Source organism: Ictidomys tridecemlineatus, chromosome 2 (genome assembly GCF_052094955.1).
Source record: "Ictidomys tridecemlineatus isolate mIctTri1 chromosome 2, mIctTri1.hap1, whole genome shotgun sequence".
NCBI lineage: Eukaryota > Metazoa > Chordata > Mammalia > Rodentia > Sciuridae > Ictidomys > Ictidomys tridecemlineatus.
In genome coordinates, this window is record NC_135478.1 from 219,805,116 (window position 1) to 219,828,019 (window position 22,904).

The window sequence follows — 22,904 nt, forward strand, 5'->3', positions numbered from 1 at the left end:
AGGAATAGAGCATAGCAGGAAAGAGTCACTGGGAGACAGGTGGGGACCAAGGGCCGCCTTTTATTTGGAGAATAGAAGGGAAAAGAGATGGTGCCCAACTGCCTGGATGGGCCCGGGGCTGCTGATCCACCTGCGTTGCTGTGTCTGTGGGTCCATGTTACCAGAGCTGGCAGCGGCTGGAGGGGTTCATGAGGGCATCACGCGGACACCGAAAATGTCTGGCAAAGGCTGGGGTGTTGCTGAGAGGTCCGTGGACCCGAAGTCTGGGAGGGCTGTGAGTGTCCTGGGAGTGCTCAGTGCTGGGTTCCCTGCACAGGACCTGAGGAAGGGTAAGGAGCAGAGGTCTTGACTTTTTCTTTCTAGAACTAGGAGCTGAACCCAGGGGTGCTGTGCCACGTAGCTACATCCCCAACCCTTTCCATCTTGTCAGTTTTGAGACAGAGTCTTGCTAAATTTCTGAAGTTGGTCTCAAAAATTGCAGTCCTCCTGCCTCAGCCGCTCATGTCACCAGTGTTACCATGTGCCTGACCAGATAAAGTTCTTATAGGTTTATTAGAACAAGGCTGGGGCTAAGGGTCACCAGGAGGAGCAGACAAAGAGCAGAGCAGGATTCAAATGCTCAAGGGCCTAGTAGAGTTCATGTCATTTGTAAGTCATTTCATCTGGCACTAGGAGAGCAGAGGAGGGCCCAAGTTACGCAATGACACCATTGGTGAGGACCCCTATTAGGCCGAGTCTAATAATGAGACAGCTCCGCGAGGGAGCTGGGGACTGTGCCTCTTGGGGAAGCACAGGTGATAAAAGGGGTCATGTCAAACTGGGACCACTCCTGGGGGTGAAGTCTCTGAGGAGGAATGTTACATAGAGTCAGCTTCTGGTGGGGTCATTTTAAAGGGTCCGTATTTCTGGCCTATGAGATAAGAAAATGTTGGACTCAACTCATGGAGGGACCTAGAAGGAGAAATTTTTTCTTCTTTTTGAGGAGGGGGGAGGGTTGCTGATTTGGTAGAAGAATTTTTTAGTGATCTGGAGGGTGAGGGCAAGGGGACAAGTGAGAAAGGTTGACAGCAGGGACATCCATGGCAGTGAGTCAGGGGTATTTGAAGAGGGTGTGTCATAGAGAAAATGCCTTTGCGTATTAGTAATAGGGTGCTTATCGGATCTGAAGCAAGCTGAGGAAGGCAGGGCAGCTGCTTACCTGGGCATAGCTTCTGAAGAAGAGCTGGTGGGGGCTGAGGTCCCAGTTGGGCAGCTTGGTCTCCCCACGGTACTCGAGGAGGCTCCTGCTGTATGCCTGGATTGGGGGGATAGGATGAAGAGTTGGCTTTAGGCTTGAGACCATCTGGAAGCTCGATGCCGTTCGAGCAGTACCTCAAACAAACCCCTGGGCCTTTGTTCCCTGTTCTGAGCTAACACATTGGTCTGAGCCAAAAGAAAGAATATTTTCCGGAAGACTGATAGATTTCTTAGAAAGTGGGAGGGGGGAATCTACAGGGAGTGAGGTGTGTCCCCAAGCTGCCAACTGATACGTGGAGATATAAAGGGCAGAAAATTATGTAAGTATATTTGCATGAGAGAAGGTGGAAGGAAAACTCGAGGACAGTGCCTTTAGTTCTGCTGGTGAAAACAGATCATGACCGTTGGCCCACCTGGAACGCAATGGCCAGCCCCCCCACATCTGCGGCATTCTCTAGGAGCGTGCTGGAGCCATTGAAGGAGGTTCCACCGGGCAATGGGAAGGCAGCGTAATGGCGCTCCAAACACAGGAGTGCCTCCTGCAGGGCCCGGGTGTCACAGTCCTGGCAGTCCCCAGGGTGCACTGTTGAAAACAGAGCAAGAAAATGAAACGGCAAGGGACGTGGGTTGTGCCACGGAAGGTTCTGGCTCCCAGAAACACGGCAGGTTTCTAGGACTGTCCCTCCTGGAGCCCTTGAATAATCCTCCTTTCCCCTGTAGGACTTCTTTGAGGTCTTCCCTTGGGTTCCCTGTGGTCCCACATCCCAGTGGCCCCTGTTACCCACACAGCTGGTAGAAGATGTGCAACAGCTCACGGGCCATGATGCTGCCAGCAGCGCCAAAGTTCACGGCTCTAGGGATACAAGAGCCTGTCTCACCCCCAGAATCCTTCAACATTTTTTACCCCAACTCTCCAGCCACGGATCTCATCCATCATAACAACTGTTCATCTCTCCTGGGAAACTCCCCGGCCACCCTCCCAGAATGGCCCTTACCTAGGGTAGTCAGGGTGGAAGAATGGAGGTTGCAGGAGTCCCGCTGGGAAGACCACCTCATGGTCAGGTATGGAATAGGAAGCAGTGACCCCCCAGGGGGACACCTGCCATCTGTGGGGAAAGCACATATGAACACAGCTCCATCATTAACTGCCCCAAGGCACCTACAGTTCCTCCAACGAATACCACTGTCCCCACGGCCACCTCCAAGTCTCCAGATTCCTTTCCTACTAATTACAAATGGGGTATCTCAGGGATGGCGTGTCCCTGTCTCCTCTGACCCCATACCTGTGGTAAGGGAGAGGCTGCAAGAAGCTCCAGACCTTTCTAGCTTGGAGAGATCGGACACAGCTCAGAAAAGACTGCAGGAAGTTGGGTCCAAGTTGTATCTAGAGAGGAGGCAAGAGGTGACTTGGGCACACAGAGACAAGCACTGACGGACATCTATATATGCCAAGGAGCACATTAAACCCAAACACACATAACACCCTCATACACACACATCCATGAGTTGGTGGAGACCACTCCTGCTGTGGGTGCAGACACGCTCCACGTGCATCAGCACACAGACAAACATACACAGGAAGTCACAGGAGACACAGGTGTGTGCACTCAAGCATCACAGCCTGAATAGTTTCTGTTTTTCTGCTGGCAAGACCCAGCCAGCACCAGGGCAAGGAAGTGGGTGGGTAAGAATTGCTCGGGGAAAATGGATGCTGTGGATAAGACTTGGCTAGGTCAGGGAGGAGAGCTGCAAAAGGCAGGGACCCACGTTGCTGTATTCTTGTCTGGCCAGCTCCGGCTTCAGGGTCCATTCAGGGGCTCCCATCTGCACCTGCAGTTGAGTGATCTGGGGAGAGACATGAAAGGTGGTAAGGACCTCACATTCCCTGACTGTCTCGGAGCCTTTAATGCCGTCTCCAGGCGTGTGTGCAGCACAGTGGCATTTTGGCTCTCTCCCCCTCCACTGTCGTTTGACCTACCCCTAAGCATTCCCACACTGGCCTGCAATCCTGGCCTTACCCTGTTCTGGGCCTCTCTTCGGGTCTTTTCACTTATCCAGGGGAGTCTTTTGAGGTGTGCGACAAGGGCATCTTTGATCTCAGTGAATAGCTCCATGGCCTGTGGGGGTGAGGGTGGGGGACAGGGGAACAGAACCAAGATCAGCCTCAGCTCTGGCTCTGCCACAGCACTGACCTTCAGGGGGCCTTGGCTCTGGAGGGTGCCTTCACAGGAGGAGCTGTCACAGAAGGAAAAAGAGCTCAGAAAGAGGAGGGGAAGGCCTTTTCCTAGGTACTATAAAGGCAGGGCTAAAAAGGCAGTGCCAAGCACAGAGAGGAAAGCGGGAGCTGGCCACCACTGGTCAATCAGGAAGAGGGAGATCTGAGCTGGAGAGGCCCTTACAGCTGGAGCCAAGGGAGAAGAGGGCTGCCGTCTCCCCCTCTGCTCTCGGGATCGGGATCTTGTCCTCCCACCCTCCCTCCCAATGCATGCACTTCCTCTCTTCGCCTTTCTGAGCTCTTCAGCTTCCTAACAAGTGGGCCTCTCCCCATCTTCAGGGCCTGGAAGTATAGTTCCTGTTTTTCAGCCACCCAGCATCTTGCATGCCTCCTCTCTTCGGGGAAGAAAGTGAGTGACAATATTCGGAAGCCTGGGATCTGGCATCAGACTGCCCCAGTTCAGTCCTGACTGTGCTGTTTGGTAGCTGTGTGACCTTGATCGAGTCATCTCACCTTTCCATGCCTCAGTTCTTGGTCCTATCAAATTAGGATGATACCCAGACTTAAATAAAGTCGCGGGTGAAATACTTGCAAGAGTCCCAGCATGTGACAAGACACTCACCAAGTGTCCTGTAGTTATTTATTTGTACTCCTCAAGGTTACGTCACCTCACGCTCACGTCATGTCATGTGTTGCTCTAAAGTCTTAGATAAACAGGGAGGAGCCTTAAAGGTCAGGGAGTTCGATTTTCTCATTTTATGGTTGAAGAAACACAAGACCAAGGAAGTCGGTGACGTGTCCAAATTAGTGCATGTTATGCCTCCTCGTGTTCCATAGCTGAACTGTGCCCACCCAGGGGGTGGAGGGGCCTCTGGGATCCCCCTGTCCCCCACACATACTACTGAGAAGCATGCAGTCCATAGGACGGGGCAGGGGGCGCAGCGGGGGATCGCTCTCACATACAGCACTTCGGATGCCTGGGCCAAATGCCTCACGAACAAACAAGGCCGCCAGGGTGGGCTGGAAGAAAGTGCCTGTTTCCTCCACACATTTCATCCATCGCGGGTGGGCTGGCTGCAGAGACAAAGTTGGAGTGAGTCTAAGGCTCTTTCCTCACCAATCTTCTCTAGACCTTCACCCCAGAGCCTGCTCTCTGCCCTGGAGTCCCTGATTTATCTCTCTTTATTACCCCCTCTGGCCATACATTCCTACTCAGCCTATAGGGCTTGGGTCCTCTGCAGCTGGTCTTGTGAGCCTGGTTGAGCAAATTGCCTATTAATTGGAAAGCAAGACTCCCGGCAGGCATTGCTCTGAAGGAATACAAGGCTCCTGGGCAGGGGAGGAGGAGAAGCCTAACCTCTTCCTTTAGTAGGACAATTACCCACCCCGGTCCCCACCCACCACACACATGGCCCTGGGTCCCAGCAATGACTCCACCCTCCCACACTTCTTTGCTCAAAATGGACAATTAAGACAGTGATTCCCTTCCTCTACCATCACCCATGCCTGCTTTCTAAGTGTATATATCATATTGCAGGACCTTAAGTCATAAAGAAGAAAATCATTAATAAAACTAGGCTTTGGAGGCTACATTGTTTGCTTGAGGAAGCAAGAAAAAAAAAGCAGCTAAGTGTATAATTCACAAATCTACGAAACTTTCACCCCAATTTTTTTTTTTTTTGAGGGGGAATAGGATGAGAAAAGGAAAATTTAACTTCAAAGGTACAGAAAAATTATCAGCTCAAGAGAACTAGGGACGTGTTTTTCTAAGAGCATGACCCAAAGAATTAAAAAAAAACAAAAGAAAGATGCTGGGGAGATATCAGAGAATGGATTGGGTGGTTTTGAAAAGTTGACCAGGGATTAGCCCAGAGAGGACACAGGTGGATGAAGAAACATATTGCGGAGCCAGAGAAAAAAATTCAGGCAACTGGCCTAGGGGTGGCCAAGCTGGAACCTATAAAAACCAGCTACTAGACTAATCTGGGTTAGAAGAGATGAAACCAGTCACTTTATTCCTGTAACTTATTTCCCTCCGGAAGATCTGCTGGCTAGGAAGGTAGGAAGGCTGTCACTGCTGTTTTTAACAGGAGCTGGGCTGGTTCCCTGGTTGGAGATGGGGCCCCAGGGGCATCCCACTGGAGGAAATGGAAAGGCGGGTCATTGCAGCCTGGGTGGAGAGGAAGCTCCTGGGCCTGCCTGTTCATTCTTTTGCAGGTTGCTCCAGTCTTGGGTGCCTAAATCTGTGGGCTCTGTTCTCTGAACCATAAACTCTGTGCATGTCTCTTCTTGTGAAAAGAGGTCAGATCCTTTCTATGGTGTGCTAGTCGAAGTTCTTCGATATCAATGTGAAAAGCAATGGGTTCCCATTGGGAATGTGGGTCTGACTGCAATGACTTTCAACATCCTTCCTACTCCAGACGGACCTGTCTCTGAGAATGCCTCTCCCTTGACTATGGCTGCACCCGGGTGCAGCAGCAACAGCCATCTGTGGGGGACCCGGGTGAGCTCGGTGATGTGGATCTGCCCGCCCTTTCACACTTCCCGACTTGTTTGCTGATCCCCTTCACGGGTGGATGCCTGACCATTTCTCCAACACCCTTTGTAATGAGACCTGGTTACTCAAGAGTACAGACACCATTCAGACTACTACCCCAATGCTAAAGTAAACCACAATGACTGCAGAGAGAAAAAGACATAGAATAAAAAGAGAAAAATCTGTAAAATATATAATGAGGAGTTATGAAAAATAATAATCCTATGAAACAGCCCCCAGAGGAAAAGCAGAGAGACAAGGCAGCTCAGGAGAAGGGAAAGAAACTAGCCAAGCATTAACCTTTCATTAAATCCCTTCCCTTTAACAATGGGCCCTGAAGGAAGGAGGCCAATACTGAAAACTGAGTGTTAGGCTCTGGACTTTGACCCTCCCCCATTGCAAATTAGGACACATGGTAAATACTGAACAATGGTCCCCGAAGGAAGGAGATGAACAGATTTAAATACCCATCCTTCACAATCTGGGCTCCTACCTGTCCAAGTAACAATGAATTTCAACCTTTTACAGCTGCTCTCCTGAGTTAAAGTTTTAACCTACCTAACTAGCTCCTGACTATTCGATCGAACGGGCACGCCCACAAATTCCAATGATGAAACCACCCTAATTGTACCCTATAAAACCCAAATCCCCTCTGTAACGAAGGCCATTTCTCGCATCCAGGAAATAAGCTCTATGGTGCTGGAGTCCACAAAAGAATAAATGGCTTCCCTAGATGTGATTCCCTAAAACTTTAGAATCCCTCAATCTGTTGAGGTCTGTACCCATCATCTTGCGCTTACATATAAGATGGAAGAAATGAAGCTCAGTAGATTAATTTTAGGACACTGAGAAATTTTCATCTATCACCTCTGAACCATGAATAATAATATTTCAGAAGTGATAGAACTCAGGAAAAATTCCAAGAGTCCGGAGGGAAGCAAAACTTTGGACAATCTTCAAGAGGGGTAAAGTAGAATGAAGGACAATAGCCCAGTGGAGAATCTTTAATGTTAATTCCTAAGCAAAATTCTAGAATGAGTCATTAAAGAAATTATTTTAGAGAATTCTGAAAGTAATGTGTAACTATTAAGAACCAAGGAGAGATCACTGAGGACAGATAATACTAAAATAATAAAAATTTATCTGGTTAAAAAGCTCATTAAACTGGGGCATAGGAACCAGCAGGAGCCACGATTTCCAACAGGGGCCATGCAGCAACAGTCCAGCAGCCCAAGCTCAGAGCAGGGCAAGGCTATGGGAGACTGGATAGGGAGTACCAGCTGTACTGAGGTGCCCTTTTCAGGTACAGTCAAACACTGTCACCCGAGAAGGCTGCCCAGGGCTGCCAAGCTTTGCATGTCGCGTGCATCCACAGGCAATTAGAAATCTGAATATTGGCACGTCATCTCCCAGTTTTGGAATGCTGGCAATTAACTCAAAGTTGTACATTTTTTAAAAAATTTTTTTAAATTGTTGATGGACCTTTTTATTTTTATTTATTTGTATGTGGTGCTGAGAATCGAACCCAGTGCCTCATGCATGCTAGGCAAGCATGCTACCGCTGAGCCACAACCCCAGCCCAAATATTTTTTAGTTATACATGGGCACAATATTTTTATTTATTTATTTTTTTTAAATTTATTTTTATGTGGTGCTGAGGATCAAACCCAGGGTCTCACATGTGAGAGGCGAGTGCTCTACCGCTGAGCCACAATCCCAGCCCTCAAAGTTGTAAATTACTCTAAAAATCAACAAAACAAATCTATAGACTAAAGTGATCCTCAAGGGCCACCACAGTCTCCTGAACCGTATCCAGCATTTACCAAGCATGGTTATTAATTTAAACCCCAGTACTCTGGTTGCACCAGCCGTAAAAATAAGAGTAATGCCTGTTCTACCTTCCTCACAGATTGGAGGATCAGGTAAAATAATACCTTCAAGTTTTGTGACTTGAACCCAGGGACCTCTACCTACCACTGAGCCACAATCTCAGCCTTTTTTTTTTTTTTTTGGCATCAGGAATTGAACCCAAGGGTGCTTAACCACTGAGTCACAACCCCAGACATTTTTAATTCTTTATTTAAAGATAAGATCTTGTTAAGCTGCCAAGGACCTCACCAAATTACTGAGGCTGGCTTTGAACTCACGATGCTCTGACCTCAGCCTTCCGAGCTGCTGGGATAACAGACATGTGTCACCGGGCCCCGCCAGCCTTTTTTATTTCTTCTTTTGAAACAGGAATCTTCCTAAATTGCCCAGACTGGTCTCAAACTAGCCATCCTCCTGCCTCAGCCTTCAGAGATTATAGGCATGTGTGCCACACCTGGCTCCTTCCTCTGTTTATCCTAATGTCACCCTGTTGGAGTTATTTTGATTTCAGAAGAATGTCAGGCAGAACCACTAATCAAGTCCCAGTCCTAGGAAATTCAATAGAAAAATCAATGCTAAACGATGGTGCAATTTGAACAGACTCTCATCTGGCTAAACCGTAACTAAACATGGATGGTGGAGGACTTGGATTTCCTATGACCTCTTCTGACCCTCCCATCAAGTCTCACAACTGCTGCCCACCTAGCATCACTTTCTTCATTTGCTGTTACGCTTTTGACCCTAACACCACCCAACATTTTTGATTGTTTTCTTCCTCCACCATACAAATGCCTACAAGCAAGAATACTTGTCTGTTTTGTTTCCTCTGTATTCCACGTGAGTAAAGAAGTGTCTGGCACATAGAAGGTGCTCAATAAATATTTCTCACATAAATAAATGGATGACCGTATAGGTAAGTCATCAATAACTTGACCCAAAGTCCTCCTAGCTTCGGGATCTAGCAGTGGTCTGATGAAGAAATACTGAATAAAACTGCAAACAACCCAAAGAGGTAAAGGAAAAGTCATAGAATGGATTGTTGAAACAACGATTCAAATTATTGAATAAACAAATTGGGATCTTTGATTGAATATAAATACTACACATTTTGCAGGTACAAATGTGATGTCCTATTTTTCTTTTCTTATTTTTTGGTCTGTTTTTTTACTTTCCAAAACATTTTCACTGACTACATATCCCAGCAAAGATAGTCAGATGATAAAAGTTAGCCATCTTATCCAATAAAGACGACTGAAATTAGAATCCCTTAGGAACAATAAAGTTTATAAATTAATGACTCTTGGATAGAACCCCAAATTTTGGTCAAATCAAAGCTGAAACCTTAATTTTTGTCCTTGTCCCCACTTTTCTTCCGACATCAAATCCCTTACTTCACTTAAAATATTTTTTTTTAAAACATGAAAGACAAGTTCCTCTGCAATCCCTATTTCATGCAGAGAACCGCAAAGTCTTTACAGTGACCTGCAAACCCTGTGAGGTCCTCCCAACGCCCCTCTCATTTCCACCTCACTGTTCTCCTCTTCCCTCTGTTCCAGATGCCCTGATTTAACTTTCTGTTTTTCAAACACCCGCATCGTGTTTCAGCAGTAGCCCTGGACACGGCCCCGCGGGCAAACCTTGTCATCTCTTCTCAGACAGAGCCACCAGGAAGATTCCCCATATTGCGCTAAGTTCTCTGCTGTCCTGACCAGATGAGATCTCTTTCTTTGCTGGAACACTCTGGGTCTCTAGACATGGCTTCAGTCATAAAGAGATGCCATTGATCCTCAAACCTGCCACCATGCATGCACCTTCTTGGGAACCCCCAGAATATCTGTGGTTTAAACCAAAGTTTTCCAGGAACGTAACTACAGACAGCAGCCACTCAGTGTTTTTTGGCTGAGCACGGCAGTTATTGTGTCATATTTTGTACTGTTGTTCCCGAAAGGTGAAGTACTTTCCCCAAGGTCACACCACTGTTTCTTGGCAGAGCTTGGTTCAGCTTTTCAGCCTAAGGACAAATATGTACCCTAGAAGAAAGGATAGTGGTTTCAGGATTTGAAAGTCTTCTACATTCTTTAAGCTTGAGTCTCAGGTTGGCACTCCTCCACCCTTCAACCCAGGATGTCAGGCCACGGTGCTGGCTTTTACAGAAAGCTATTTGTTTCCAGGAATTTTGTAGCAAGAAAACAAGAGCTGGGGTTCTGTTTGGCTTCAGTTGAATCAAGAAAAGGAGCTGGGCAAGAGCTTCTTTGGAATTTGCCCCCCTGAGTGAAGGTCCCAAGAAGAAATGTGCTATAACACTCAGACCCAGAAGCCAGACCGCTGGGGTTTACATTCTTGTTCGAACGACTCACTGGCTGTATTACCATGGGCAACTTCCCTAATAGGTGTACATCTATTTCCCTATTTTGAAACAAAGATAAAATGATATCCATCATATCTCAGAGAATTTTGAGGATTAAATCAGCTACTAGACTCAAAGTTTTAGGGAAACATTGAGCATGTGATAATCTCTCAATAAGCAATAACTATATTCCTGTCTCTGTGGATACATTTCCCATCTCTGAATTCCAAACATATTTCAGGTTTCTCTAAGGCAGAGAAATGGTCCAAAAATTATTAAGGAAAAAATAATCTTCAAGGCAAAACTGTGGCCTTTGCTGAGGTTGGGATGTATTCAGGGTAGTAGATATCTCTACTTGCATTTGAATGTATATGATCTAGAATTCCAAGTAGTCTCTGATTGGTGAAGCATATTTCCTACACTGGCCCCTCCTCAGAGTTATTAACATCTCTACCACCGATCCCACTGGATCAGAGATGAACTCCTTGCGAAGCACATTTGAACATCAATCGTGGAATCATCTAGACAGAGGGAAGTCCAGTGCTTGCTATGTTTATGTATTCTTGCAGTGAGTCCTAAACTGTAGGTCGGGAGTCCTCCAATCACAGAGCTCAAGATAACTGAGCAAACAGTTTAAGAGTGATGACAAATTGTCCAAAAGCAGCCCTTGATAATGTCAATGTTATATTTAAACTCTAGAACTCAGCAAAAGGCCAGAGAGGTGGCCAGGAATTTGTGCCTGAAAATCTGGTATCTGCTAGTTTGCTTCTTGAGTGAGTCTCTGTCTTCCCAACCTGCCTGCTTCCACGGAAAGCCTACACGTGGAGGGTTCTCTGTTCTCATGGCCCTTTCCCTCATAGAGATACACCAATATTCGCCCCCATCTGGAAAATACATGGCTTTCTCTCCTCACCAAGGGTGGCCGCTCTGTCAGCTCCCGCAGTTTCTGTCTCAGTTCCCTGCGTGCCTCCTGGAATTTACTGTCTAGGGCTGGAGAAAGGGTCCCCACCAGCCCAAAGATCATGTGGCTCTGCAGAAAGTCCCTAGGGAGACAAAAAAAAAAAAAAAAAAAAAAGACCTCATATAAACTGTAGGGCTCTGTGGGGGGCGGGGTGTTCAGAAAAAGAATCTCTTTGGGGAAGCCAAGTCAGCATTCCAGGGGGCAGACCCTTCTGTGTATTTACAAAGAATAACTGTCACTGCATGCAGACAAGTCAAGAAGAGCCTTTCTTGGTGAGGTTTGGAGAATGACAGAGGAACTGGATAAAGAGGCAGCCTTCTTAAGTCACAAGGAGGTGGGCTCAATTCAACAAACAGATTCATCTATTTCTATAACCAAAGAACCTCAGTTCATCTGAAGATGCATCTCCTAAGCACAGCAGCTCTCTCAACCGATACCCTGTGTAAACCTGCTGGTGCCCACATGGGTGTTTCTTTCCTCCCTCAAAAGGGATTTCTAGATGCTGCTGCCCTGAATTACTCTGTAGAAGGGTCCTGAGTTCAAGCCCCCAGATGGAAGCCACTACCTTTGGGTGGTGGCCATTTAGGCATCAGGAAAGGCAGCAAAACTAATATGGAGTCACACTCCTGTCCCACCATCCTTGACTTCCTAATCATAGCAGAATTTATCTTGGAAATTCTTTCCCAAGGAGGTTCGGTGGATCTGCTCACCACAGCTGGGAAGGGGCCTCCCACCGTTTCTTCGCCTAGAACATCCCAGGCTGCTCCCGGCTGGTCCTTCTAGCATCTCCTCTGATGCAGCCTCTTCAGAGGCTAACATTTTGCTCCCTCCCACAGACCCCAGGATCCTTCATTTCTTGCATATGCCTTCTTCATGCTCCTAAGCCTTGCATACTTCTTGTTCCCTCCATTCACTCTTGTGTCATCCACTGCACACTAACTCTGTCCCCTCTCTGCAGTTCCTTCTCACCTACCGTGTCCTTGGTCTTTGGAACCTATGGGTCCTCAGACTCAGTTTCCATTCCCAATTCCTCTCCAAACCCAACTGGGGCAAACCTGTGCTTCAACAGCATTTCTTCTACCAGTTGTGACATATTTCTCAAATAATCCAGGTCTTGGACCATAAGGAGCTGAGATGGGCTCAGGGACATCGGTGTGAATGTGGCTTGCAAGCAGGACAACCAGTCGATGGCAGGCGCCATTTCCTTAGAGGAAGAACACAAAACTGAGGGTGGGGGGAATGAAGGGAAGCGAGAATGAAGGGGAAAGGGCTTCTCCTTGGGTTTGAAACGGAGTGAGGAGCGTTGAGAAAAAAATACAGCCAGAGAAGAATAGGGATGGAAAGGAGCCAAGGACACCAGGAGGAAGAAGATAAAGTAAAATAAATAAATAAAGTTTGATGGATTGTCATGCCCACAGTCCTCTGCCCTCCAGTTCCAGGCACCTGCAGTTGGTTAATGGTGACCATTTGGAAGTGCTTGTCCTGTGCCTCCTGCTGCTCCAGGGGACTTAGGAACTGGAACAGCTGTGAGGTAATGGAGATGGACAAGGAGGCGTGTTGCTGCACCTTGATGGGGTCTCCTCCCAGCAAAGTTCCCAGGCGATTGAGGTAAGTCAGGTATTCCCGAAAAATCTGGAGGAAGACAACCTTGGTCACAGGTGCCAGAGGTCCCAATCTTTCTCCAGATCTGAGGGCAGGTTTGTGTTCATGCACCATCTTACCTGGGCATAGATCTTCTGTTCCTGCTCTTGCTTGAGGGGAACATCAAACTCTGGCTGGTCTATCTGGACACAAGAGAGACTGAAGAGAAATGGGGAGCACGGGGGATGGAGAGGGCAGGTGTGGGAAGGTAGAGAAGGCTCCACCAAAGGTGGCTTGGGGAGAGGCGAGTAAAGAGCCTACAAAGAAGGAGCTGGATTATAAATAAAGGAAGAGATTGGGGGCAAGTGGCATGGGTGAAGGTCTGGGTATGAAAATGTGAGCAGGTATTGGAATCACAACCAGCTTGAGGATGCTCAGCAAGAGATAAATATAATAAATCAACATCTTGGATGGAACTCTTCCTTGTGCCGGAGTTAAGTATGGGGTAAGGCAGGTGAGACACTCACCTTAGTTGAAATAATTAGGAGTAGCCACAACACAGAAAACAGGACACAAATCTTAATATTTTTCAAAAATCTAAGTTAATGGAAAAAATCCATGATGAATAACATCAAAAATTTGCTTAGCATTATTTTACCATAAATTCCACAAAAAAATTTTAATTTACTTTTAATATTGTAAGTATTTTCCAAAAAAAAGTCCTTAATAAAGTTTTTTTGTTCCATTTAGGGAAAAGATATAATTCCTGCCCCCTCTCAAATCCACAATAAACCCAAATTGGAAATTTTGTTCATAGTAGATTTTTGCATTGATTTTGTTTTTTTTAAAGAATATTCAAGTCATCATTATCTTGATACTGAGTTTGGGGGTACCTCTTAAATTTTTCACCCCAGGAGAGTGCCCCATTCCCCTTGCCTACCACAATAGTAATGATGCCCTAGTTTGCCCTTGATTCTGAAGATGTTTATTTCTACACTTTCCTTTTTCTCATCAATATCTACATCTCACTCCCAACTGAAGCTATATACTTTTCCTCTAGCATAAAAAATATTTCACTTGACCCTTTTTTTCACATCTTAGGTTCTAAGTTTAAAAAGTAAAAAGGCATCTATGCCAATGATTCAACTTCCTCACCCTTCTCCTAAACGCCAAATAAATTGCGTTCATTTCTACAACTGTTTTGAAACTATCTTCAGGTCTCCAGTGACATCTTTCCATTCCTATGGAAAGGAAGGGAATTTGGGAATCTCAGGAATCAACAACGACCCCCTTCTGGAAGTCCTCTCTTTTCCTGGGTGGTCCCACACACGCTGGTCTAACATCCACTTTCCTGGCTGTTCTTCCTCTTCTCTGGCTCCCTTCTGAGCCAGCCTCTCATGGGTGCTCCTTCTGTGGTTGCATCTCCCTTCCTATTCTATTCCCAAGAGCCACCCAGACCCAAAACAGTGCCATCATTTGGTAGCGCCTCCATCTCCCTCCTTTTTTATTCAGTCACTAAGTCCTCTGGAAACACCTCAGACCATCACCACCAGGATGAAGTTGGCTCTATCCTCATGCCTAGCTCTTCCTTTCCATTTCTTCCACCATTTCAGGACCTCATGGTGCTCACTTAGATTCCTAACACCTCTGGTAGACCTTCGAGACTGCTGCCTCTCTTAAACTCTATACCTAGCCATCATAAAATCTGAAAGCACTCAGTAGCTTTGTTCTTGTTGTTGTTCCTGGTAAATCTGCCTGGCTTCCTTGGCCAGGAACAACCAGGCCAAACCTCACATGTTGTCTTCCTTTTCTTCCTACGGTCCCCCACCCTACCTCCAGACCAGTCTTCTCACTGACCCCATGGAAAAGCCACAGTGTTCCCAGTTCTTCCTTTGACTCAGAATCTTCCCATAGCTCTCGCGATGACCTTCAGCCTCACCTTCATCTGAGCAGATGGACCATGCTTCAAGGCTCACCTTACATTCTCTTCTCTGAGTCTTTCCTTAACCAACTCAGGTCTTTACAAATCTCCAAAGGCCACACCTATTAAACTTCTGAGCACACACTTTAAAAGTGAACTTTGAATACCTTACACTGATTATCAGATCTTCTTGAATATTCTTCCTTATAACACCGTGGAACTTTTTGAGAACAGGAGCCAAATATATAGCATGACATTGCCTACCACAATAGTGATGGTGCCACTATTTATTTACTTATTTGCTCAATTAGAAAACCATCCAGTAAAGAGTTCTAACTGCTTGACAAGGAGGACCTCTGCTGCCTGTTGGGAGGAGGCCCAAAGTCTTCAATTTAGAGTATTAAGTGCTTAGAGCATGAGGATATGACAGGACAGAGGGATTTCACTGAATTTATAGCCACGGTATCAGTAAAGACTTCCTGGAAGAGATACTCAGAGCCAACATTTGAAAACATATAAGAATTTTCTAAGTGAAGTGTGGTTAATTGTAGGCAAAAGGAGCAGAGTATGCAAAGAAAGAAGAGACATTCTTGGAGCTACAAGTGAGACAGCAGAGGTTAGGGTATAAAAGGGAGAAAGAATGTGGTAGGAGATAAGGCTGGAGAAGTGTATAAGGGTCAGATCACAAGACTTGGGAGGCTTTGCTAAGGATTAGGGATCAGATCCTGATGACCCGAGGAGCCGATGAGCCATTGAAATGGGGGACATTTAACAGAAACAATAGCATAATTAACTCTTAGTTTAAAAGGTCCCTTGGGCAGAAATGAAGAGTAAATAAGAATAGGGCAAACCTGGAGATGGGAAGACTAGTTAAGAGGTTGAGAGAAATCCAGATTAGCAATAAGGAAGGTTGGAACTATTCCAGTCTTCCCAGAACTGACTCTTGCTCTTTCTCCCACCCTGACCTAGTGTCCCTGGCTCTCATAGCAGTAATTTTCTCTTGAAATAGGAAATTTTGAACATTTGTGGTGTCTCCCAAACCTTATAGTCTTCCTCTAAGAAATGGCAGCCTAGAGTTTGAGCCAGGCCCGGGTCCAGCTATGTTTTTGCCAGGGTAGCTCTCACCTTGATGACTGGCGTGTGCTGAGATTCAGGATGGGGTCCCAGGTAGGCTCTGAAGAATGGGAAGTGGCCATACTGACTCATCAGAAGTTTCAGAGTTTGGTTAAAGTCAAAGGAAGTCCTGTTACCAGAGATGTGCCAGCCTCCAAGCTAGAAGAAGAGAAAGGCAAAAGGACAGGGAGCTATGAGACCTCTCCCCATTGTCTTGATTTTCCCTTCCTCTCATAGCTCTGTCTCCTGACTTCTGAGCCCTTTGATCCCTCCAGGTCTCTACATCTATTCTCTCTCTCTCCTCTTACCCTAGTTCCTGATTCTTCACAGGGCATTGCCATTTCCATCTCCATCCCTCCTAGAACTTAAGGATCCCTAGGAAAGAGACCCAGATTCTAGGAAACATGGCAGCCCTAAGCATACTCTGGACTTAGGGGTTCTATATCCAGAAAAGTCAATGCCCCGATTTTTCTTACCTCCTCAATGACTTGTTTAAGGGGACCAGCTCCTTCAGCTTCAATGGCATCTGTGTCCATGCAGGAGTTATAGAATTGGAAGGCTTTCTCCTCCCCAGAGCCTAGGTGCCAGGACTCTGGATCTTCTAAAAAGGAAGAATGGGAGGATTAAAGGGTGGAATCTGGTGTAGAGACCGAGAGGTGAGAGACACAGCACTTAAAGGAAAGAAAGGGAAGTTCCCCACGGGAATATAGAAGGGGAGGAACTGTTTTAAATAAATGGAAAAAAAGCATCCAATTTGTAATGGATCAACTTGATGCAAGCAGAAGAACAGGAAGAGAGACTGCAGACAAGAAGATGATAAAGAAAATAAGGGGAAAGTGGAAAACAAAAGAAGAAGGAAAAGAATGTCTCTTCTTTCTTTGCATACTCTGCTCCTTTTGCCTACAATTAACCACACTTCACTTAGAAAATTCTTACATGTTTTCAAATGTTGGCTCTGAGTATCTCTTCCAGGAAGTCTTTACTGACACCGTGGCTATCAATTAAACAAAAGAATAAAAGAAAAGGATAGGGATAAGAGGGATATGATTCAAAGGAGAATGGAGAGAAACGGAAGGCAGAAGGGACAGGGACAGAATCAGGGAACCAGAGGACTTTGAGGGAACGCAGGGAAGAAAACTCATCAAAGGAGAAGAATGGGAAGAACTCCATGAGTTCAGACTCTCCTCATCTCTTGATCTCAGAAAACAAACAATCCAACACGTTACAGTAATTCTCTCTCTCTCTCACACACACACACACACACACACACACACACATATCTGCCCACTAAAATCTACAACTCTCCTCCCTGTGTCCCTGATATCTCTTCATCCCTTCGTGAAAAACAGAACTTATCCTGAGCATGGTATTTCTTTTCATTTCTGTGCCTTAACTGAAAGTACTCCTCAACCAAAAGAAAACCTACTTTCTACTCTTTTCTTATAAAAGGGAGGGTTCCAATTTACACTGTCAACCCATTCTCTAGGTTTCTTTGGAATGGAAATTCTTGCCTATCTTAAGTGTCCTTATTACTAAACCTACATTGCCATCCACCAACTTCCTGGGACCCCTGTTTCAACCTCCATTGAATATATAGACCACATTTTCTTTATCCATTCATGTATTGAAAGGAACCTAGGTTGGTACCATGGTATTTGCTAAACTGTGGAACAAACCTGGGTGCCCTTCTTCTTGTCTTTCATATGCCCCTCTGTCTTGGTTTTCATTTCAGTCCTGGCAGTTATTCATTCTTCTGCCTAGCCTCCATCTTCAGGAATATTCCTCATCTGCATTTCAGTTGTCTCTCCCCTTGCTCTGTGCTCACTCATTCTTTTCCACATACACCACCCGTAATGAAAGCCCCTCTCACTTCTATTCAGCTTCTTTTCTTCCCCTATCATCTCTAATCACCCATTTCCGTTATGCCTTGTTCCATCTCAACTTGCTTGACATGGTCCAGCGTTTCAGGGGGAGAAGCAAGAAGTCATTGTGAGAGGGAATTTGAGGAGAGATGAAAAGGAGAAGGTAATGTTGATAAGGACTTAAAGTGCAGGATGTCTTGAAGAGGAGTAGGTAGTAGAAAATGCTATACATAGGATAGAAATTAAAAATTGGGGGAAAAACGAAGTTTATGGAACTTGTTAAAAAAAGAGCATTTAAATAGAATGGAGCAACCATACATAAGTGGTAAAGAAAAGGGGAAGAGATCATGGAGAGAGACCAGAAAAGATGGAGGGAGAGAGGTATCTGATGTGAGAGCAAAGGGGTGGAGAAGCCAACCCAAGAAATTCCACCCAGGATGGCGCAAACCCGTTGTTCCCTGCTGTGCAGAGTTGGGGGCAGTCATGGTGTCCTGGGCTCAGCCATCCACTTGCACAGAGCATCTTCGGGCCTGCTTTCCTCACCTAGTTGTCTCTTCAGACGTTTCTTATTCTCCTCCGCAAGAGCCTGAAAAGAATCACTGATCCTTTTGGCCTTTTTACAGGAAAAGCTGAAGAAGTCGGTGCAGGGGGCCTCACTGGTGTTCCCAGAGGCCTGGTAACGAGCCAGGAGATCCAAACACAGGGGTGTCTCACAGGGGCCTGTGGGGAACAGCTCAGAGCTAGGAGAGAAGAGGGAAAGGGATGAGGGCTCCCCCAAGGGGCTGGCCAAGGAATCCCCAGTGAGGATCAAAGGGGAGGATCCACTGGGAAACGAGGGTAGGAAGAACATGGTGGGAGTGGGAGCCGGGTGTGGGATCCAGGGATTCACAGGGAATACAAGGGTCCGGGCAAGGATGGTGCCCATGGCTGAGGGACAGCTGCCTGGGCCCGGGGTGTCCCAGAGTCTTGCTTACGAGGACCGCAGTTCCGGAAGATGTAAACCCAAAGCACAGAAGAACCGAGCAGCAGGCTAAAAAGGGAGACCACCAACAGCAGCCGCCGGGTCACTGACCACTCTGGGCTCCATTCAGTGGGCAGCCCCTCTTCTGGAGGGCTCTGTGGGAGGAGCCGGGAGGTGAAAAACACAACATGGAGGAGTTTTGAGAGAGGGGTAGAAAAGGGCGAGGGGGGGGCACAGAGAGGGAATAAGTTAGTGCCAGGGCCCCCTGGCACAGAGGGAGTTCTGCTGATTCTCCTAGACCCATCCCTCTTCAGGCCCTGCAGGATGAGAAAGCACAGGACGGTACCCGTTTGGGGTAAGCACTGAGCAAGGAGGGTTTGTGGGACTTTAGAGCCCGAAGGACTGACTCCAGTGCCACCCAGGAAGGCACTTACCTCCTGGCTCCAGGGAGGCCCCAGGCCCCTGGCCTGGCTCTGTCTCCTTCCTTCTTGTCCACTTTTGTCCCCACCCTCCTGAAGAGAGCAGAGGAGGAGAGAGAAGCCAGTTCAGGAAGGGGGCGGGGGTGTTAAGGACAGTTTTATCTGGTGGTTTGACACCCCCCACAACCTCTCCCATAGATGTATTCTCGTCTCAAGGTAGTGTCCCCAGATTGGCCTCAGGGTGAAGGTATCCCCTGGATGTGCCACTTCATCCCTTCTCTTCCCTCGCCTCCTGCTCTACCCGCTTCCTATTCTGGAAGCCCCATATTGCCTCCTCCCTAGTGGAGGGCAGGGCCTTCTCACAGAGCCACCCCCACACCCCACCCCAGGCATCTGGCTTCTTCAGGGCACTTGCCATGTGTCTCTCCTCTTCGGCTCCCAGAGTCCTCCTGGTTCTGCACTAGGTGTTGAGTCTGAGGACTGGGATGTAGGAAATGGCCTCCCTTCTGCCCTTGCCCCAGGTCTGTGGTCCTGGAGAAAGAGCACTTCTGCCACTCTGCCCCCCTGTCCCCAAACACACACTGCCGGCCTCTGGGTGGAGCCTGTTTATCAGCTGGGAGACACTCAAGCCTCTCCTCCTTTATCTCAGTTTCTCAGGGGAGAAGAGGGAGGAGTCTTCACTAGGCAAGAAATCTTGCCCTTGGTCTGTTCCTCTTATCCTGTTCTGTGGCTTTGTTCATAAATTTCTTTTATTTCTAGAATATTCTTTCTCCTTCTTTTTCTTCTCTGATTGAAATCTCTTGGGTTTTTTTAATTCCCAGGTCGAGCGAATGCCATCTCACCCGGGAGGCCTCCCAGCTCCAGGCCGTTCACTCTGTTCCCAAGCATGCTTAATTGATTTTCTAGGTGTTTCATTTCCTTGCTGGTTGTAGGCAGAGTTGTACATTTAAAAGATCACCCAGCTAGGAGACCCTAATCTGCTAATTATTAGCTCTGCAACAATAAACAAGCCACTTAAGCTCTCAGGCTGGTAAGCAAGTTTTGTCATCTGGAAAATGAAGGTAATGTTTTCCTATGCCTACCTCACAAGGTCTCACACCTGCTACTAAGGAATGAGACTCAGTATACTGAGTCCCAATCTTTCTTCTGCTTTCTACTGCACCACTGATTTGCATCTTCCTCTCCCTGCTGATTAAAAAATGTTTTGTGGCGGGTATGGTATCCCTTTTTGCTTCACATGCACCCAAGATGCTTTACAAATGTTAGTAGGAATGAATCGAATTTCATGTCAGAAACTCTCTTTCCTGCATCATATTGCAGTCTCAGTAAAGCAGGCACGTTTCTGGGAGTAGATCCCTTGTGTCCTCATCCTAGGTGGAAAGGAATTGATCAGGATAGTCATGTTAATGCCAACCTGGAAATACTCACTGATAGCAGCAGCGCTGTGCTAGGGCCAAGTGGCATTTTTTTGGGATAGAGCTGGGTTCAAAAAGAGTGGTTCCATAGTTGGAGAAGTCAAATTGCTGGGTCAACTGGGGTCATATTATGGAAGACCAAGAAAGTTACGAAGATGAGTCAGGATATAAAATAAGGCATCAGGGAAATTTTGTTATTTGCTAGTTAATGGATGGAACTGGGGAACATCAAGGTGAGTCAAATAGGACAGACTCAAGACATCAAGGGTCAGATCATCAGATATTTTCTCTCGTATGTGGAAGGTAGAAATACTGGGGGGGGGAAGGAATTTTAAAAAGAGGGCTCCTGAGGGGAGGGAAAGGAAAGTTACTTGGGAATGAGATTGATCCAATTATGTCGAGCGCATGTATGAATACAACACAATGAATCCCACTATTACATATAATTATAATGCACCAATTAAACAAGGAAATGAGGTTTTTTGAGGACTAGAGTGACAGAAAGAGGCTCTTAGGAAAGGTTGATGTAGTCCTGTGGGTCGGGATTGATTAAATAAAAGACAAGTCAGTGGCTGCTTGGGTGTTGCAGAAACAATGGAGTGAGGGCCTGGCCCCTAATGCAGACAAAGGGGAGGGAAGTAGGAAGTAGCATTTTATGCAAGAAAATAAAGTCGTACATTCAGATTGATGGGAGAGGGGTTCTCATGGAGGCATGAGTTGTATTTCTGGATGGCTAGAAGAACAGTAACAACAGTGATGGAAAAACTGGAATCTTGGCCTAGGAGGGGAGTGGGTATCAGCCTGAAGGGAAAAATGATGCTTCGGGATTTCAGAAGTGTTCAGTCTGCCTGGTACATGCCAGTGGTGCCTTCCCTTCCCAGGCAGTCCCACAACGCTTTCCATGAACATCTAATTTCCTGCACCCAAATTTCCTTCCTCCCTTCTCTTCTGTCAATCAATCCCCAAGCTGTTTCTCTAGTAAAAGGATAATAGGGGCCGTTCTGATGAGATAAGAGTGCATTGGTGGCTGACTAGCTCCATTGGTTAGAGTGAATTGAGGCAGGCGTGTGCTGTGTGGCATTAACCCTGTGGACAGCCACTGCAGCCTGACTTGCGTTCCCTCCTTGCTGGAGAAGCCGAGCCAACTGTGGATGGCAACTGAGCCTCCTGGCTTCTCCCCTTCCCGTCTAGAAGCTCTGGAAGGCAAAGGAACCTCTGTTCTGGTAGCTGCCTCCGGAGTGCAGCTCCCCCTTATCTCCTGTTTCCTCCTCTGGGTGTCACCGCCACCGCAGCCGTGCCCAGCCGCTGGGTGAGTACAGCCGCCACCACTCAGAGCTGGGCAGCAAAGAGAGGTGAGCTCAGAGCACCGATCCTGGAGCAGCCACCATGTTTATCTCTGCAGACACTGCTTCCTGGGTGCCTTAATTGTTTCATACTGCCTATTCTAATGCCAAGCAAGAGCTTTGCTTAATGCACAATTATACTACAAGTAATCATAACAATAATATCTATTTTTTACAGAGCACTTCCTGTGTGCCAGGAATACATTAAATGATTTGCTTATTACGTCTTTTTTTTCCCCCTTGGGTCTTCACAACAATTCTGTAAAGGAGGTGAGAGTTGCCATTCTCTCTGTTGTATAAATGAGCAAGCTGAAGTGCATAGAAGCACAGTAAGCTTTCCCAAGGTGATAAGATCAGTAATGATCAGAACTGAGAATTGAACCAAAGCTTTATCAATTGAGGCTCTTAGGCATTAAGCATCTGCCTTTAAGAGTTTTCTTCCTTTGTCTTACTTTCCTTTTTGTAACTATCTTTTCTGCTTTATCAATTGAGGCTCTTAGGCATTAAGCATCTGCCTTTAAGAGTTTTCTTCCTTTGTCTTACTTTCCTTTTTGTAACTATCTTTTCTGCTTGACCTTGTTATGAGATGGCTTTAGGGGCTGTTACTCTCTAAACTCTTGAACATCCAGTTTCACCTTCTGAAGACTGGGACTGGAGCTGCTTTTTTTTTTTTTTTTTTTTTCAATCTATTCAGAATCTACTACCATCTGCAGGGCTTATGATATCAACACCAAGGACAGGACATTTATGTACTTATTGTGGCACTTAGGTGTGAACATCGGTGGCAATTTGCTTCTTAGCTCATTGGATTGCAGTGATAACAACCAGGAAGCTACCTCCTAATTATCATCGACCTGATTCTGAATGAAGCATAGTAATCCTTTGTGTCACAAGCAATGCTGAGGACTTTGACAAGAAAATGAGGAGACACAGAGTCCCAGAGGCAAGTTTGGGGACATCCTAATTACTCTCTCAAAGGAAGACATATTCAGAATTGGAGATCATGCTTGGGATAGAAAAATTACAACTTCAGTATTCCACAAACTGGTTTTGAAACCACTTTAGTAGTTTAACATTTCAATTTCCATATAAATTTTTATTTAATTTCCATGTTTTTTTTGTCTT

General features: G+C 46.4%; 1 protein-coding gene across 2 annotated transcripts; it reads right to left on the minus strand.

The window, feature by feature from the left end:
- Positions 1-40: 40 nt before the first annotated feature.
- Kel (Kell metallo-endopeptidase (Kell blood group)) lies at positions 41-19,872 on the minus strand. Of its 2 annotated transcripts, XM_040291330.2 has the most exons (19): positions 19,437-19,867; positions 19,037-19,114; positions 18,616-18,757; positions 18,185-18,361; positions 16,256-16,380; positions 15,792-15,938; positions 12,886-12,948; positions 12,608-12,796; positions 12,220-12,368; positions 11,117-11,246; positions 4,415-4,525; positions 3,255-3,353; positions 3,004-3,081; positions 2,520-2,620; positions 2,232-2,342; positions 2,022-2,089; positions 1,650-1,819; positions 1,199-1,294; positions 41-319 (listed from the first exon to the last, which is right to left on the minus strand). In XM_040291330.2, the coding sequence occupies exons 1-19, from the start codon at positions 19,437-19,439 to the stop codon at positions 158-160; spliced, it is 2,199 nt and encodes a 732-aa protein (XP_040147264.2). In that variant the 5' UTR covers positions 19,440-19,867; the 3' UTR covers positions 41-157. The 2 variants fall into 2 exon arrangements, with proteins under 2 accessions (XP_040147264.2, XP_077896807.1); XM_078040681.1 differs by lacking the exons at positions 41-319; positions 1,199-1,294 and having other exon boundaries at positions 1,656-1,819; positions 2,018-2,089; positions 19,437-19,872.
- Between the last annotated feature and the right edge of the window lie 3,032 nt (positions 19,873-22,904).

Coding starts and splice junctions, on each gene's coding strand:
- Kel (XM_040291330.2), bottom strand. Junction 18,758..19,036: donor GGCCTCCCTGGAGCCAGGAG/GTAAGTGCCTTC, acceptor CTCCTCCCACAG/AGCCCTCCAGAAGAGGGGCT. Junction 11,247..12,219: donor GAAATGCTGTTGAAGCACAG/GTTTGCCCCAGT, acceptor TTGTCTCCCTAG/GGACTTTCTGCAGAGCCACA.